The sequence below is a fragment of the Propithecus coquereli genome, unplaced genomic scaffold, assembly GCF_000956105.1.
Source record: "Propithecus coquereli isolate 6110/MARCELLA unplaced genomic scaffold, Pcoq_1.0 Scaffold74, whole genome shotgun sequence".
Taxonomy (NCBI): domain Eukaryota; kingdom Metazoa; phylum Chordata; class Mammalia; order Primates; family Indriidae; genus Propithecus; species Propithecus coquereli.
The window spans coordinates 6,581,677-6,600,656 of NW_012153507.1; the positions used below are offsets into that span (position 1 = coordinate 6,581,677).

Below are 18,980 nucleotides of genomic sequence, written 5' to 3' on the forward strand. Positions count from 1 at the left end.
TAGGATGGCCATTATTGAGGCACAGACCGCTAGCTACCTCTCTCTGCCTTGCACTGAGCCTGCTCTCCCTCGGGACTTTCCTCAGCTCCTCAGTGAGCAGGGTCATCAGTGCAGTCCTCTGGGGAAGGGGATTCCACGTAGGGAGAGGAGGGGCTGCTGTCTCTGTGGTAACTAGGGCAGGAACTCCCCTTAGGGAGTTTGATGGATAGAAGGTGAAAGGAGCCAGCCAACTGCAGGGAGGGGAATCCCAAGGGTCCCCATACCAGGGGAAGCTCCTTCATCATGAGGGAGACAGGGCTTGGGGAGGAGGTCATGTGAGGTGGAGGCTTATTCCTCCAGCACCCTGGCTTTTCGCCTGTTTTCCTTAGATGAAATTCTCTACATCATCCTTCCCAGTTTTAACCCCTCCCCTCTCCACCCCCGCCCCGCCCTGTGCCCATCCCTGCTGGCCACTGGGTCCATCGCCCAGGAGCCGCCTCCCCTTTCTCCTCCCCTGCGGTTCTTTCTGTTTTTCCTTGGCATCTGGCCGGGCATAGCCACCACCCTCCCCCTCACTCTCCCCACTTCCCTATTCTCGGCTGAGGTCCTGTTCCCTCTCCCCCCTCCTCCACCCCAGCCCTCCTCTGACAGGCGGAGTGAGGAGGATGCATTCCTTTAGTCCCTTCACTGCCTGCCCTCCCTCCTCCGCTGACCTGAGGCTCTGAGCTTCCTTCCTGGTCTCCCTACAAAGTGCCCCCATGCCACCCCATTAACCCTCAGCAGCCTTTAAGAAGGCTGAGGTGCCCCCACAGCGCTGACCTACATAGCCCGGCCCAGGGTGGGAGGGGCTCTTCCCCAAGTCCCTTCACCCCTGGCCCCGCCTCCCCCCGCCTTCCTTCATCTCTCTACCATCACAAACCAAAGAAGGTTTGAGTTCCAGACCGGGGCAAAGGGGCTAGGTATACTACCCCACCCCAAATTTGGGAAAATCAATGCTCAGCTCAGGAAAGCTTTGGGTTTTCCATGCATTCTCCTCCCCAAATTTCTTGTTGCTTTCTTTTGCTCAGTCTCCCTCCCTCCCACCCCCTCCGCTGCTGTCTGGGTTTCTTTTCCCAGCTTCTACCACCGCTAGGGATATTGCCATCCTGGGCACCCTCCGCCCTGTTGTTGTTGTTTTGGTCCAAGGGTAAGCACCCCCCTTCTTTGCCCACGCCCCCCTCAACAGCCTCACCCAGCCCCCCTTCTCTGCCCACTCAGAGCTCCGCCGCGGATGGGGGGACGGGCGGGGGAGAGAAATGTTTGCATACAGCAGTTTGGGGGATTGCACTGGCTACCCAACCCCTACAGACATACACACACAAACACCCGACACACGCCCTGACTGAAACAGCGACAAATCTCACTCCGCCCCCAACACACACTGACACAGACATACACACAGATACTGACACAGAAACGCAGAGCCAGACACCAACACAGACGCGCGCGCACACACCCGGACAGCAACACATCCAGACCCAGGGCTGCTCATCACAGAAATCAACCCCGAGATCCAAACCCGGGGTGCACACGCAGACACACACACTGGAAGGTGTACACAGGAGGGTGCACACGCCGGCACACCCCATGGTCCACAGAGACTCGGATGCTCAGAGACAGACACAAGGGTATTAACAGCGGCTGACGACTTTAACCCCCCGATTCCAAACAAAGCCAACAGGCTCCCTCCGCCCGACTCCCAATCCAAACCCCCGCTCGGGTCGCTCCCCACCTCCCCTGGCGCCGCCCCCTCCCTCACTCACCGTCCTGGGAGAGGTTGGCCCCTCCGGGCGCCCAGCGGCAGGCGAACAGCAGCAGCAGGAGCTGGGCGGCTGGGGCCCCCATCGCGCTTCCCGGCCGGCTCCCTGGCTGGGCGCTGGCGAGCCTTCGTTCCCGGGGGCTGGGGATGGGGAGGGGGTAGACTAGGACGTTGACCGAAAGGGCGCCCCCGAGCCGCTTAGGAGCCCGGGGCCGAGGTGGGGACCGGGAGGGAGCCGGCGCTGCTGCAGTCGCGGGGATTAAATAGGGCGCTCGGAGCAAACCATTCGGTTGGAGGTGGAGGGGGGTTGACGGGGGGCTGGGCTGGTCGCGGGGGGGCAAGGCTGCCGCATTTCACACTCCCCCTGCCTCCCGCACCCCCTCCTTGCTTGGGTGGTGCCTTCCACCCTCTCCCCCGGGAGCTCTGCCAGCCCGGCTCGGGTGTGGATCGGAGGGAGGGAGCTGGCTCAGCAGTGGGACCCCGCGCGCACCCCTCTTAGGCTTGGGGTGGAGGGAGGGGAGTCGGGCAGGGCGGTGGGCCAGCTGGCGAGAGCGGCCACTGCAGGCCTGGGCAAGGGCGTGCCCACTGGACTGAGGTCCTCCAGCTCCGCCCTCCACCCTTTGGCAACTGGGGATGCCCATAACTCCTGGGGTCTCCCTATGAACATGTACCCGGGGACGTCTCCCCAGTGGGTAACTAGGAATCCTCACTATTCTCCTAAGCACTGACATCCCCAGTTCCTTTAGCGGAGCCCTTAGCTATCTGTCCAGCAACAATCTGTGGCCCTAGGCAATCTCCCTTGAAAGGCATCTTCCAGCAAACCCCCAGGCCTTGGGAACCAACATCTCCCTGAATCCCGTGTCAAAGAAATTACTCTCTGAAAACATGATTTAAACTCAGACTTCTGTCCAACCAATGAGCCTACAAGGCTACTCAGTTTTCTTCCTTAACCCTCCCTATTCCACTCCTTTGCCCCCAGACCTTCCTTCCAATATTTTTTTCCTTAATCTTTCAGAAGATCTTATCTGTCCCAAGTTTTAGTTAGAAAGATTCCTGAATGAATGTTCTGATCCACAGACCCTTTTAAGGACCAGTGCATCTGTGACTAGTGCAGCTCTCATCTCCGAGGCCAGTTGTAAGATGATAACAGAGGCAGGGTGTTTGTACTTGCTGTTGGCTCAAGTGCCCCAAGCCCCTGGTGTGTGCTGTTCTTAGTGAATTAGGTATCTCTAAAAGAGTCTTGGTACATCTCAGAAAGGGATCCTTCTGCATCCCTAAGTTTTGCTGAAACTTAGCTGTTGGGAATAAATTTTGAAATTTTAGAATCGTAGAATAAAATAATTTTAGTTATGTAAGAATTCTTAGAAAATATCTGGTCCAGCCTCTTAACTACGTAGGTATCACTGAGGCCCAAAGGAGGTTAACTGACCTACCCAAGGTGATACTGACAATAGTAGAAAATACAAGTGTTGACAAAGATATGAAACGATATGATTTTAAAGTGTCTTCCAACCTTGTGTGGCTAATATTTTGTCCCTAGATGAGGGATTTGGGTATATGTCTTCTAAATCCTAGACAGTCCTCTTTCTGTGGGGATAGCTATGCCTCGTTGTGCTAATCCTTAATGTTTGGGCAATCTTCCCCTCTCTAAAGTCCAGTTTCTTAACCTGCTGTGGTGATGTAGTTAATGTCTCTGTTACCCAGGAGCTCAAGAACAAGGATGTGGAAAGTACTTTATCACCAGGAAAGCCTTATATAAATGACAGTCAATGATGAAGAGGCCAAGAGGGAATATTCTCCAGGGAGATACTTCAGGATCATCAGGATGCTGGCCCACTGTTTTTCTCTTACTGTTTTTAGAGTTTATATTTTCTGGGAGAAGAGCTCTGCCTGCCTCTTGGACATTTCTTGAGTGCTTGGGTAGTTATGACTTTTTTGCAGGGCAGTTTTGACCATCTTTGCTGGCTGACTTGCCTGATGACTCCAAACCATTCTGCCTCCTTAGTGCTCTCTGACATCCTGAAATCTCTGAGAGGTGAAAGCGGAGGGGTGGTGTGGTTGAGGGATGTGGAGATCTGGACAGAAGAGACAGAAGAGGTCTGGCTGGCTAGAGAAGGGGTGGGCAAGAGATAAAGGGATGATTGGACTTTCTGACAGAGGAGGGACCAGGTTGGCATGAGGTTAATCACACAGTGAGAAGGACAGAGTGGGGTGTTTTCAAAAAGAATCAGCTTTAGAGGGGAAGGTTCTGTCTCTTCTAGTTAAAGGGTCTTAGTGGATAAAGAGTATTATCTTTGGAGCTAGAAGAAACCTTAGAGATCATCTAAGCAGGCTTAAGAGAGGGAAGGTTAATGGAGGGGGAGGGGAGTGAGAGTGGGAATGGCAGGATGTGGGATTAGGTCCCAAAGTCCTCTAATTAATTATCTTTTCCATCTGCTGCTCTGTAGTGACCCCCTTCTGCCTGTCCCCCTTAATTCTCTAATGACTGCTGGTCTGGCTCCACCCTCTGTTGTAATTGCAAAGGATGAGAACCAAGGGTGGAAGGTAAGGGGGGAAGCTGTTTTGAAGAGGGACTGTTAAGAGCTAGCACATGAGGGTCTGGAATGCTCTTTTCCTACTGGCTGCTGTTCCCTTTTCTGCATCATCAGCATCAGTTTGGCAGCAGTTTAGGTCCTGGGAATAGGAAGCAGTCATTGGCTTTTAGAATTATAGAATAAAAGAGTATTGGAGTTGTAAGGGAACTTCAAGATTATCTAATTAATACCTGTTGTTGAACAGATGAGAAAATGAAACTCAGAGAAGCTAAGTGACTTTCTGTGTTCATACAGTTAGCTGGTAAAGGGGTTACCAGTATTGGATGCAGGGAGCAGATAGTACCCTTGGGGGCAGGAAGGATAAGGAGAATCATTCCCAATCTTCTAGAGCAGTGTCTAGCTTGAAAAATCCCTCACTTCTGTGTATCTCAGAGTGAAAGGGTAGTTTCTCTTATGCTGATGCGGATGTCCCCACTTGGAATAACAACTTCCCTATAATCTTTCTAATGCCCTATTTACATGTGCACCTGGCATCCTACAGGCTTCTACCCTATTCAATAGGAATAGAGTTTTACGAAAAAAGACTGATCTACAAGGATTATTCCCATTATGAAAATAGGTAAAGTAAAAGTATCTGATCTCTATGCTTACTTTCCACTCTAAAATGCTGGGACACACAATATGCGTTTCCAGAGATGTGCACAAAGTCTGGAGTAGGTTATCTGCGGGATTACAGAACTGGTAGCTACAGTGAAAATTGGAGGGAGCAAAGAAGAGGAGTGGAGAGAAGGCAGATTTTGCCTCCTGGATGCCCTTGTCCACTCAGCAACAGCCTGGGAAGCTGGGGGTGTGGAATGTGGTGCTGGCACCGGTGCTGGGCTCGATGCAGCTGTGTGGGCTCTGGGCATTCCTTTCCCCACGCTGCTCCTGCCTGGGAGGGGAAAGGGAATGAACTCAGCCTGAGTGGGTGAATTCTACATATTCATGTGTGAGGGGATGACAGCACCTGTAGGGAAAAACTCCTGAGACTTGGCTGAATATCCATTTGATTGCACCCTAACCTTTCTCCTCTGTATGACTTTTCTTTATCCATAAATTTTACATAAGTTTCTACATTGCTTTTTATTTCAGTTTTCCACCCAACTAAACCAGTACTCCTCATGCTGCTTCTTATTCCTATTGTCCAGTTTTAATCAATCCCATCCTTTTTTTTTTTTTTTTTTTTTTTTGAGACAGAGTCTCACTCTGTTGCCTGGACTAGAGTGCCGTGGCGTCAGCCTAGCTCACAGCACCCTCAAACTCCTGGGCTCAAGGGATCCTCCTGCCTCAGCCTCCGGAGTAGCTGGGACTACAGGCATGCGCCACCATGCCTGACTAATTTTTTTCTATGTATATTTTTAGTTGTTCGGCTAATTTCTTTCTATTTTTTTTAGTAGAGATGGGGTCTTGCTGTTGCTCAGGCTGGTCTCCAACTCCCGAGCTCAAACAATCTGCTGCCTCGGCCTCCCAGAGTGCTAGGATTACAGGCGTGAGCCACCGCGCCCGGCCTAACCCCATCCTTAATAATAACCTCTGTACGCATTTTAATTCTAACCTTAATCGAATTCTAATTTCAATCCTAACCCTAATCTGTTACAGACTCTAACTACTAATCCTACTACCAACCCCAATTTAATTGCCAATTTTAACCAGCGTATTAATTCTAACCAGTTTTAAGCTAGCAACTAGGTCAGCAATAAAATAATAAACTAATCTGCAGCACATAATAAAAATAATCACAAGTCCCATTACTGAGAACCCATCATGTGCCAGACTTTGTGCTGGGTACTTTACATACACAAATCTCATTTAAATACCAGAAAGTACTTTAATGTATTTGGGATTATTATCAATATGAGGAAACAAAGGTCTAACGAGATTATGTAATTTGTAAATAGTGGATCCAAACCCAGGTCTGCTTGACGTGAAAGTCTGTGCTCATTCCTCTTTCTACCAACAAATGCTTTTTAATTGACCTTCTCCTAAAATCCTAATACAGGCTAGATGACTTCTAAAATACTGAGTTTCTTCAAAACATATTATTATTGGTTTAGATTTTTAAACAGCAAATGGTGATACAAAATACAAACAAACCAACCAAACAAAAAAAAACACCCCCAATATCCTTGCTCAGAGACCCCACTAACATTTTAAAACATTAAAGTAATTTATTTATAAAGTTAAAATATTCCAACTATAGACAGAAACAAACTGAAAAGAAAAGCCTCCTTCTCTTTCCCAAAGTCACCATATTGCACAACCCCAGGGGGTATCGCTTGAATTGGAGTTGTGCAGAGCAGAAGCACTGCCTCCCACGGCTTATCAGAGAAGCAGATAGAGTCAAGGTAAATATCTACCAAATTAAATCACCATGTATATATATATGTATCTATACATATATATATACATGACTTAGGCATGAGAATTACTAGACAATTTGTCTTTATGACTAGCAGTAAGTATTAAGGACCAGATTCTATATTAAGTTCTTTATGTTTAGTATCCATTATAATATTCACCGGCCCTCTGTGCAGTATTCATTACCCCTATTTTACAGATGAGGACAGTGAGGCTTGAAGAAGCAACATGACAGGCACAAGAGCATGAAAATGGTGTCAAATGCAGATTTGTCTTACTCCAAAGCCTAAATTTTTGACCATTGTATTTAGCTAGGAAAGCTGCTCAGAGAAGAGGTCACTTGAGCTTGATTCTGAAGGAGAGATGGGGAGTTGCTTGATATTAGAAAAGAGGATGGCCTCCGAGACTGGAGATGGACTCGGATGGATATGGGAGGAGACCATCCGAGGGGAAAGGGAGCAAGACAACTAGATCATGGAGGGAAATGAGTAAAAGGTGAGAGAGTAATAGGGGAATAAAACAAATATGAGCAGAGGCCGGGAAAAATTTTGTGACAAATTCAGGCAAAAATAAAATCATATAATAAATATGCATGTCACTGTTACTCCAGCTGCAGGCTGATTGATGTTTTATGGAAAGACAGTAGACACACATAATCATCTGCAAAAAAAAAAAATACACATTTTCAGTTATATGGTATCATGTATCCAACGAAATATCTTTCCATTCCTCCCTGTGCATTCTGTGCTCCAGCAATATCAAATGGCTTGTAATTTCCCGAACACACTATGTTGTTTCATGGCTCAGTGTCTTTGCACATACTATTTTCTATACCTGGATTGCCCATCTCATTAAGCCTGATGAAACCTGTGTTTGTGTTTATCCATCCAAACTTTGATTAGGTATTGCTGCCTCTATGCCTTCCACCCAGAGATAATCACTCCCTGCTAGGTGCTACCACTATATTGAATATACACCTCCACCGATACATTTCTTTCGTTGTGTTGCAATGATTTGTCTACATTTTTCTACTCTAACCGTGGGCTCTTTGAGGGCAAGAATGATATTTCGTGAATCTCATTATTTCCAGTGTAGAAACTGAAAAATAGTAGATTCTTAGTTAATTCTGAGTTAAGTTGAAATGGTATGTTGATAAACACATAGGCTTGATAAACCATTTTATCCTAGAAGTACACATACATGCATATAACCATACTTCATTAGTATACTCCCTTGCAGGTATGTATGTATGTGATTACATTGATATAATATGTCCAAAATAAAGTGACTGATTCTGAGGTACATATACAAATATTTTCATCCACTTACCCAAGATACATTTTGTAGTTCTTGGAATTGACTTTAGAGCCTGCCACATCCTTTTATATACTTCAGCTGTGGAAAATGTTCATCCTTGGAGTCTGGCTTTTAATTTCAAAAGTAGCTAAATGTCTTTAGTATCCCAGCCTTATGGATAAGTTGGTGGTTCATGTTGGGTAATCCAAAAAGCAAGACTTGGCTATAAAGTAATAGTAAAAGGCTTATAGGATGATTCATATATTGGTTCTTAAGGCAGTTCCCACATAGGAGTTATAGAAAATTTCTGAGCAGTGGCATTCTGATCTATCCGTCAATATAAACAAAATCAAATAAGAGTTTTGTCGTTCTGTAATCATACCAGGTGAACAAACATGTTTGTGTGTAAGAACACGAAAAGTCATATGTCCAGAACAGATCCCCTTGACCATTCATTCATTCATTTACAGTTTACTGAGTTTCTATGTACCATGCGCGATGCTAATTGAAATTGGTTGTTTTGACCCAGATGTTTGTTGCAACCTATTAAAAAAATCTATAAACTCTCAGATTTTATTTTTTTAATTATAAAAGAAAATGCTCAGTGGGTGCTCTTATTCCATTTCCACTTATATCCCCATTTTTGAGCTTCATCTTAGCTGTGAGAAATAATGAACAAGGGTCTGGGATAGAATTATATTAAAGGATGCAAAATACTTGGTAATGAAGACCAATCTGACAGTAACGATTTTCTTTTTGGAATCATAAAATAGGATGTTAAAAAAATGCTACAACAAAATGTCAACGGCGGGCGCTAGTCACTTGAGAAAATAAGATGAGTAACTCATGAAACCTACCTTCAAGGAATGCATAGTCTAGTAGGGAAGATAGGCCTGCAGACACATCATTGCCATGTCACATGAACAGTGCTACAGCAAAATGACAGATAAGGCACAGTGGGAGGAGAGAAGAGGCAGAGATTAAATTTGTGGAAAACCTTAAGACTAGGAGTTGGCCAGGTATAAAAGGAATGAAAGACATTACAAAAGGGGGACTAGCATATGCAAAAGCAGTAAAGTGGGAAACAGCAGGCTTAGTTGTAGCTAGAGTGTGAAGGGAATCTATGCCAGAGATTGCTCTTTATTCTGCAAACAAGGAGTCATTGAAGGGATTTAAGCAGGGAAATGTCAGTGCCAGATTTGCATTTTAGAGAGATAACTCTGGCAGTGGTGGATGGATGGATTGGTGGATACACATGATTTGATGCAGAAGCCTGACCCTTCTGGGGACGACAAATCCAGTACCATGACATTGAATAGGACCACTCAGTGTGATCCTGTCTTAGAGCCTATGGGTAAGGCAGAGAAAGCACCCAGAACACTGTTATAGGACCCATACACCAACACGGGGTCTGGCCCGCAGATACAGACAATTGTGCACAGTAACATGAAGTTTCAGAGTGTAAGGAAGGGATGAGGTATGATGACCAATTGTCCCAGTTTGCCAGGGACTGAGTTGTTTTCTAGGACTTTCAGTGTGAAAATTGAGTAAGTCCTGGACAAACTGGGATGGTTGGTCACCTTAGGCAGTTCCTGGCAGAAACAGCCTCTCTCAGGAGCACCTATTACCCAGACCATCTCCCTGGCAACCAGCTAGGGGTCATCTTCAGGGCAGTTGGAGGGAGGCGGAAAGCTAAGTGAGTTTTTTTTTTTTTTTCTGTTTTAGGGGAGGGAAGAGGTGGGGAGGAGTAGTGGGTGGTGAGTCAGAATAGCTAGGCCAATTGAATAGGAGGAGAGAGAAGGCGGCCAAGTAGGAGACAGAGGATGGAGGTTGGTTTCTCTGGTCCAGGATCCCACCTCCGCTGTCAGAGATCTTGGGCTCTCTGGTGGTAAGGAGCATTGCAGTCTCAAAACAGCAAGTATCACAAAGAGTGAATGTATGTATTTAGCTTTTCATTTATGCATAGCCTTCATATGTTCATATATTTACTCATTGACCATTTATGGAGTGCCTCCTATGTGCCCGGCATTGTGCATATACTATATCATTTAGTCTTTATGCACAACCCTATGACTTGTGGGTAGTATTATTCTCATTTTGCAGATGAGGAAAATAAGGCTTGGGAAATTTGGTATCTTCCTACACGTCATACCTTACCTGGTGGAGCTGAGATCTTAATTCAGGTAAATCTCTAAAGTGCCTGGTCATTCATTCCAGTAAACCAGCATACCTATCGTGCCTAATCAGAAGGGTTCCCTGGGGGCACCTGTTAAACATAATGCAAGTACCCCGGATATTCTGGTTCTGTAGGTTAATGAGGAAGATTCCTATCCTTAGTGCTAACAAGGGCTTCTAGGTGATTCCCAGGCCCTGACAATCCTGAGAAACAGCACACTGCAGCCTGGGTCTCTTGACAAAAAGCTCATTGACTCCCGAGGGTACCATATGTGTAAACAGCTCATTAGAGCACAGGTGTGTTAAGGTGTAAACCCCAAAAATACCGCTGAGTCTTTCAACAAATAATTTTCTTGACTCTTCCTCTCCAGTGATTGTTAACCTTGTTTGTAAAGTTCTGTGCAATCTGACACTTGCCTATCTCTCTGACTTCATGTAACCTCGTGGCCACACTATTCCCCGTTTTTCGTATCTCCAGCACTTCAATCTCATGCCCAGCCTAAACCTTTGCACTGGCTGATCCTTCTGAACTGGAACGTTCCTTCTCTGTGCTGAGCCATTCTTGCTTTTATTTCAGCCTAAAAGCCACCTTCTTGGAGAGATCTTCTCATTCCCTTGCAATCACTTATTTTCTGCTACTTTCTTAATAATTTATCTTTTGATTATTTATTGTTCATATTCCTTCTCCCAGTAAATGTGAGCTCTGTGAGGAAAGAAACCCTGTCGATTTTGATCAAAGTTGTGTTGCCAAAAACTTAAAAGGTATTGCACATAACGGGGCCTGGCACATAATAGGAGCTTATTAAATTTTAGTTGAATGAACGCATGAAAGAGAATATTCTCACTCATCACATCTGGAGAAGAGTGTTCACATTCTTTGATTTTATACTTTGATTTTACAATCAAGTATTTTTGTCTTAGGGCCAAAGTAAACCTCCCACTGCCTTTTAAGGTTTTTCCTTCTGGTTCATGAAAGAAGACATCTCTTTCTTTTTCCTAGCCTCTATATTATTCCCTCTAGAGGGTTTAAGACTGTTATTAAATTGCCCCTCAGCCTCCCGTACCTTAGGTGAAATGTCTTAATTCTTAACCTTCTGCCAGTTCTTTTATCATTTTAGTACCTCTTGTCTAATCCTTTTAACTTAAATAGTTGGGTTCAGAACAGGTCCCAGTAGGTGAGTAAGGCCATGGCTGATGGTTATGAGTTGAACATGAGATGCTACTCCAGGCCCTCTTGCATGTTTCTTGCTATTCTTTATTTTTAAACTGTCTCCTTAGGCTAACTCACGTTTAGCTTGTGGTCCATTTTGGTCCTAAGATCTTTTTAAGCCCTAAAATTCCAGAGCTTGCTACCACTAAAGTAGTTTTACCTTGCCAGGTAACATCTGTTGAGGTTTGCCACCAGAGCTTCCAGTCCTAGGGCTTGTGAACTGTCATACCCACGTGCCCATACCTGTCAAACTGATGATTGTTGCTGGTGTTCCTGTGGCTATACCAGAAACGGAGGCAGATACACTTCATATTCTTGCCATGTTCATCTGAAGCCACTGCTAGTTTTTGTGTGGACTACGAAGGCCCAGGAATCACTATGTGTACTGCTCTGAGAAAGTTGACCCGGTTCTGGGTCCAGCTACAAGGAGATATTTCTGACTTATTGGAGAGTCAGTGAAAGACAGCTGAGAAAGCATGGCTTTTTACAATTAGACTCACCTGGGTTTAAATACCAGCTGTGCCACTTTATTTGAGATCAGTCTTTTCATTTGTTAAACATCAGACATATTATTGTCTATCTGATAAGCTTGTTGTGAAGATTATGAAATGCAGACATTTATGTAAAACTCCTAGCAGAGAACTCCTTGCATGTTAGTTACCTTTCTCTGTGCTTCCTGCACGTTGGAGCAGATATGTGAGGATGTTTCTCTGTTTCTCTGAGTGTATCATAGAATCTTGCCTTATGCAAGATTCTGTCTGAATATAAAGTGTTACCTGCATGTAGATTTTCGGTTACAATAACTTTTTCATTTTTACGCCGCCATCTCTCCATTTAGCCTACTCTCTGCTACCCTCGTGTGGCCAACCCGACCCCTTGTCATTCCTGATCCTCTGCTCCCTCGGTGTGGTTGCTTTGCTGTAGTGCAGCCACTTCCCAGCTGCCTGGCAGACCTAGCTCCCAGCTCCTCTGAGTTTCAAACGTGTACGTGAAATACTTTTTTTAATTTTAATCTTCTCTTCTTATAACCTTTTCTCATTCCTTTCTAATATGTATCTCATCTGTTGGAGGTATTATATGAAACGCATCCTGCATGTTGAGAGTTTGGACCCAGTGATGTCTCTTTGAGTTTCAAATCCCATTATCTGTTTCCTTGCTCCACACCAAGTTCTTTTTCCTACGAATGCTGAAAGAACAGTACACAGTTGACCCTTGAACAACACAGGTTCGAACCATGCAGATCCTCTTACATGCTGATTTTTTTCGATAGATAAAGTAGGCTCTCCATATCTGTGGGTTCCGTATCGGTAGCCAAACAGGGATCACGAATACAGTATTTGAGAAATGTGAAACCCACGGATATGGACTGCAGAGTTTTCTTATTGGTGGGTTACACTGATCCCACAGGGCCAACAGTGGGACTTTAGTATGTGCAAATTTTGGTGTCTGCAAGGGGGCTTGGCACAGAGGGGGAATGGTGATGGTGGTGATGGTGGTGGTGGTGGTGGTGGTGGTGGTGAGGTGTCCCGGAATCAATTCCCTGGGGATACCGAGGGACAACTGCATTGCCATAGGCTATTTAACCATAGAAAGCTCCTCTATTTTCCTTTCAAATTCAATTTTTTTTAAGTTAATAAGGAAAAGCACACCCATCCTTGCCATGCCAAAGGGTAATGGTGGATCTCAGATAGACCCAGAATGTCTGTGCTTCACACTGAGGATGTGTGAACAAAGGATTTATTTGCTTTCTTCCTCTTCTAATTGCATAGCATTTCTAGCACTGGGAATGGGGGATTATTTAGAGTAAGTACACTAGTTTGTTTGAAAAACTGTGTGGATGAGAAACAGGGGAAATAAATTTGGCAAGGAGACTTTAAACCAAATTTGGAAGGGTGAGATTTGAAAACTAGACACTGAAGTGCTTTATCTTTATCCCAGTGTCAGTTGGAGAAAATTTGTAGCAGGATGTTATGTGATTAAATTGGTATTTAAAACTTAATCTTCAGATTCAATATGGTAAAGATCGTGGATTTTTAAATTTGTAAATTCAGTGCAATACTATGCTAAATCCCAAGAAAATATCTTATGGAACTTGACCGGCAGATTCTAACATTCCCTTGGAAGATGAAATCAGGAATAAATAACTGTTTTTTAAAAAAAACACAAAAAACACATGGGGTTAGGGGGGAAGAGGGTTTTCTAGCTATCCTAAGCTACTTCAAAATTGTAGCAATTAAAACATGAAATCTTGGCACAGGAATATACAAACGGATCCACAGAACAGAAAAGAAAGTGTAGTTGCATGCCAACCTGGAAATTTAGTATATGAAGAAGAACTACCTTCATCATATACTACACTTCTAATCAGTGACTAAGGGATTGGACTGCTTAAAGACATTAGAATAATTGATTGTCTATTGTCAGTTGGTATGAGATAGATCTAGCATTCTCTTATATCATATATAACAATATATTTCAGATGGACTTGTGCTAAATTTTATAAACAAATCAACACTAATATATATATACACACACATATATATATATATATATATTTTTTTTTTTTTTGAGACATCATCTTACTCTGTCTCCCTGGCTAGAGTGCAGTGGCCTCATCATAGCTCATTGCAACCTCAAACTTCTGGGCTCAAGTGATCCTCCTGCCTCAGCCTCTTGAGTAGCTGGGACTATAGGCATGTGCCACCGCACCCGGCTTAATTTTCTATTTTTAGTAGAGACAGGGTCTCGCTTTTGCTTAGGCTGGTCTCAAACTCCTGACCCCAAGCAATCCTCCAGCCTTGGCCTCCCAGAGTGCCAGGATTACAGGCTTGAGCCACCATGCCCAACCTTAAAAATATTTTTAAAAACTGTAGAAAAACATATTTAATCTTGAAGTGGGAAAGACCTTCCTAAACAAGTCACAAACCCTAGAATCCATAAAGGAAAGAGCTGGTAGGATTTACTGCATGATTTTTAAAATTGATAAAATTGTGGACTTATTGACCAATTATAAAAGTCAGTTACAGACTGAGAAAATTTTATTTACAACGTATATGCCAAAGTATCAAAATTGATAATATGCAAAATATCCAGCAAATAAACATAAAAAAGACAAACAATCCAATAGAAAATTGGGCAAAGGATATGAGTAGGAATTCTCAGAAAAAATACAATTGTCCAATAAACATCTGAAAACATGATCAACTACATTTGGATTTTGAGAAATACAAGTTACAGCACCAAAGAGACCCTAGACTGTTAAAAAACATCAAAGAACTCATCAAATTGTTAAAAATTCAAAGGATGGATGATATTCAGTGCTGGCAATTGTTTAGGAAAATAGGCACCTTCATATATTGTTAGTGAGAATGTAAATTGTTACAGCCTTTTTGGAGATATTTTGGCAGAATGTATCAAAATTAAAAATGGAAATACCAGCAGTGCTATTTCTATAAATTATGCTGTAGTTCTGTTCACACACGAGTGCCATGATTTATGTACAGAGAAGTGCACCACATCATTTTTGCCAGTGGTGAAAAATTGAAAATGGCCTAAATATTCATCAATACTGAATTGGTTAAATAAATTATGCTATATCATACTTTGTAATAACACATTGCAGTCAAAAAGAATGAGGTAAATTTATATCTACCAACACGGAAAGATGCAGAAGGTGTATTGTTAAGTGAAAATACAGAGAAAATACATATACTCCTTTTGTGTGAAATGGGGAAAAAACCTAAAACAATATATGTGTATAAGTTAAATTTCTATACATGTAGCTGTGTGTTTAAGTAAATGAATAGTTACTTACTGGCTGTACGACTTCAAGCAAGATACTCTCCTTCTCAGTATTTTAATCTCTTTGTATGGCACATAGAGATAATAATTGTACATGTCCCCTAGGGTTGTATGATGTGAGAATTAAATAAATTAATCCATTTAAAGTGCTTTGAATAGGGCCTGGCATGCAGTAGGCACTTGATGTGTGTTTCTGCTGTTCGGATACTTATTAAACTTGGGAAATTATCATCTGGGGTGAGAGTGAGATTTAAGGCATAAAAGGAACTATAATTGTTTGCTTAATATTTTTTCAATGATCATGTGCTTATGTATTGAATAATTAGAAATTTAAAAACAATTAAAACTTATTCTAAGAAGATCAGTTAAAAGATGATTATAGATATCTGGGAACAAAGTAAAACATTCCTGAGCTAGGGCAGTGGCATGAGGAAGTGGAAGGAGGGACTCCGTTGGGTGTTGGTTATGGGGAGCAAGAGAGAGGGAGAAGGCAGGAGCAGCTCTCAGCTTTGGCTTTTGAGGGACTTGGAAATTGCTGAACCATGGAAAGAAACAATAGAGTCAGGAGAAGCTTTTTGTGAGGTGTAGTACTTTGGGATCGAGGAAGATTAGTGTCTTAATTCAGGCTGCTATAACAGAATACCATAAACTGGGTGGCTTAAACAATGGATATTTATTTCTCACAGTTATGGAGGCTGTGAAGTCTAAGATCAAGGTAATGGCCAGTTTGGCTCCTGGTGAATGCCCACTTCCTGGTTTGCAGATGGCCACCTTCACAATGTGTCTTCACATGGTGAAGAAAGAGATCGTCTCTCTTTTGTCTCTTCATATAAGGACACATTCCATTTATGAAGGCTCAACCTTCATGACCTAATTATCTCCCAAAGGACCACCTCCAAATACCATCACATCTGGGATTGGGGCTTCAACATATGAATTTGGAGGAGACACAAACATTCAATCCACAATGATTAGTTTTGTTTAAATTATGTTGAGTTTAACATGATGGGAACCCATCTAATAAAAAATAATTTGGTAGACTGGATATGAAAACTGGAGCTCTAGAGAAAGTGGAATGTTCTACCACTTTGAAGTAGAGCAGCAGAAAAAGTCTAAAGTTCTCAGGTCTTACTTTCAGAGTTTCCATCTAGTATTTCCATTATGAAAATCAAGAATTGTGGTATTATGGAACAATCTCTGGGCTAGGAGGACAAATACTTGTTCTATTGGTTTTGTTTGTTTATTCATTTTTTTTCTAGTAGATATATAATATATTAGCAACTTCCATGTGCCAGGTACTGCCCAGACTGTCAAGGATAGAAAGAACTCCAATGACTCTCTGTCTGCTAGGAACAAACATGCACAGGATTGATTGCATTACACTGTGCTCAGTGCTCCAATAGCCATATGCACAGGGCGCAGGAATGCTGTGAAGATGGGTGTGATCCAATCTGCCTGGGGTTGTTGTGGATGTCAGCGAAGATATTGTAGAAAATGTGATGATTGAGCTGAATCTTCAAGGAGGAGGAACAGTCTTCCAGGCAGATGTGAGGGTGGACACAAGAGAAGGGCATTCCAAAAAGAGGAGATATCACAGCGCAGGATTTTTTTTTTTTTCATTTAGGGAGCTGAAGTACTTTGGCATTGCACAACATAAGCTGAGGGGTGAGATTGGGGATAATAGTAAATGAAGTTAAAAAGATGGACAGGATTGGGTTATAGATGGCTTTTAGGCTCTTCTCTAGGCAATAGAGAAACACAGAGGGGTTTTGCCTGCAATTGCTGTGTTGGTGGTGAGGCTGATTGGTGGAAGGGGAGCAGGGATGGTTACAGGTAGACAACTAAGGGATTATTAAAATATTTAAACAGCCCTTGTTACAGAGGATGAACTCTCTGAACTAAGCCAAAGCAATGGGAATGGAAAGTGAGGTATAGATCTGAGAGCTTTTCAAGAGGCAGAATAGATAGGCCTTAGTAGCTGATTACAATTGGAGGATAAAGACCGGGGAGAGGTCTTGACAGGCTCCCTGTTTCTGGCTCAAGAGACTGGATGGTTGCTTTTGCCTCCCCAAAACTGCTCTTATCAAATCAATCTCCTTTCAATTTACTATTATGTAGCCAATTCTATTACCTTGGTTTAGATCTCCATTATATCTAAACTATTGCAAAAGCCTCCTTCCTTACTGTGACCTCTTGAAATCATCACCATGCCTAGCTAATTTTTTCTGTTTTTAGTTGTTCGGCTAATTTATTTCTATTTTTAGTAGAGACGGGGGTCTCACTCTTGCTCAGGCCGGTCTCGAACTCCTGAGCTGAAGCGATCCTCCCGCCTTGGCCTCTCAGAGTGCTAGGATTACAGGCGTGAGCCACCGTGCCTGGCCTCTTGTTTCTTGTAGCTTCTTACACAGACAAGATGGTTTTGGGTTTTATGATTACTTGTGGTGTCCTCCGTTCTTAGAATGCTTTTTCTCCTTGGCCTCCCCAACACACACACACAGAGTCTCTCTCCACAACCCCAACCCTTCTTTTGCTCTGATTGACAACTGTTACCTTAAACCTCAGCATAGGTCTATAGCTCTAGAAAACTCTTAAACTTTTCAGACTGGATTAGTTTGCCCACTTTCTTTAGTTTTGTAGCATGCTGGACCTATCTCTAAAGTTAGGCAACTTTGTTTCATGATTCTGTTTATTTTTCTGTTTCTGACTGTGACTTTATTACAGATAGATATGGTGTCGTCATTATATCTCCAATGCCTAGTACATTTCTTGTTATGTAGTAAGGATTTATAGGTTTGTAGCATCAATACACTAATAAATGAGTAGGGGGATTGTACTGAGCATTAACTAAATTAGTAGACTATGAAGAGCAGAAGATTTATGGGGAAATATAAGTTCCAATTTGTACGTTTTACGATTGAGATGCCTGTGAGTCATGCAGGGATGGGGGATGGTAATGTAAAGGCAGCTGAGTATACCAGCTGGATTTCACGTGAGATGTCTGGTTTTAAGATATAGGTATGAGGGTTTTCAGCACATGGTTGGTAGTACATGCTATGGTGCCATTTAAGATCATCCAGAGAGAAAATATAAAAGAAGAGAGCCCAGGCACACTTTAGGGCATTGTTTTTGACTACAACCCACAGAAGGAATTATTTTTTGTATTATGACTCAGAACACACATGCCCATACATATATATTCACGTGCAGCTGAAACAAAAATTTCATGAAACAATACATGGTCTTTTTAGAGGGTGATGCCCTCTGATATTTTCTTTTTTTATTCTGTCTTATCTTATCCTATCATTTATTTTCTCTGCTATACAGTAATATAAAAATGCTGCTAACCTTCTGACTTGCGGTCTGATACGCGTGCTGCTCTTTGGAACACTGATATTTAAGAAGGAAGAGGAGGGGCTGGTGGAGGAGACAGAGAAGGACGGGTGAGGACCAGGAGGCCAGTGAGAAGAGAGAGAGTGCCCCAGATGCCAGGGGGGTGGACATTTCTGAGGATGCAGGTGTGGTCACTAGTGTGGAATGCTGCAGAAACGTGAAGTGGGACTGTTGAATTTGACAATTAGGAAGAAACCGTTGGTGATCTTAGTGAGGATGTTTGGCAGCAACTAGATTAGAATGGGCAGAGGAGGAAGGCAGAAAGTCTGAGCACAAGCTATTCTCTTTAAAAATAGAGACCGTCAGGTCCTGGTCTACTGAGGATTTTCCCATCCTTTATGGGATTTTAAAAATCTGCGGATTTTTAAATGAGTAATCTGAATTTCAGAGTCATTTCGAT

General features: G+C 43.2%; 1 protein-coding gene and 1 pseudogene across 2 annotated transcripts in view; one reads left to right on the top strand and one right to left on the bottom strand.

Moving 5' to 3' along the window:
* CADM3 (cell adhesion molecule 3) overlaps window positions 1-2,036 on the bottom strand; it is a 30,413-nt gene extending 28,377 nt beyond the window's left edge. Inside the window, exon 1 of one of the 2 annotated variants that reach the window (XM_012661920.1) lies at window positions 1,782-2,036. In XM_012661920.1, the coding sequence (XP_012517374.1) occupies window positions 1,782-1,863 (82 nt within the window). In that variant the 5' untranslated portion in view covers window positions 1,864-2,036. The remainder of the gene's footprint in view (window positions 1-1,781) is intronic. The other variant, XM_012661921.1, reaches the window with a different exon arrangement.
* Window positions 2,037-9,237: 7,201 nt separating this feature from the next.
* The window catches only part of LOC105824427, a 56,184-nt pseudogene continuing 46,441 nt past the window's right edge, over window positions 9,238-18,980 (top strand).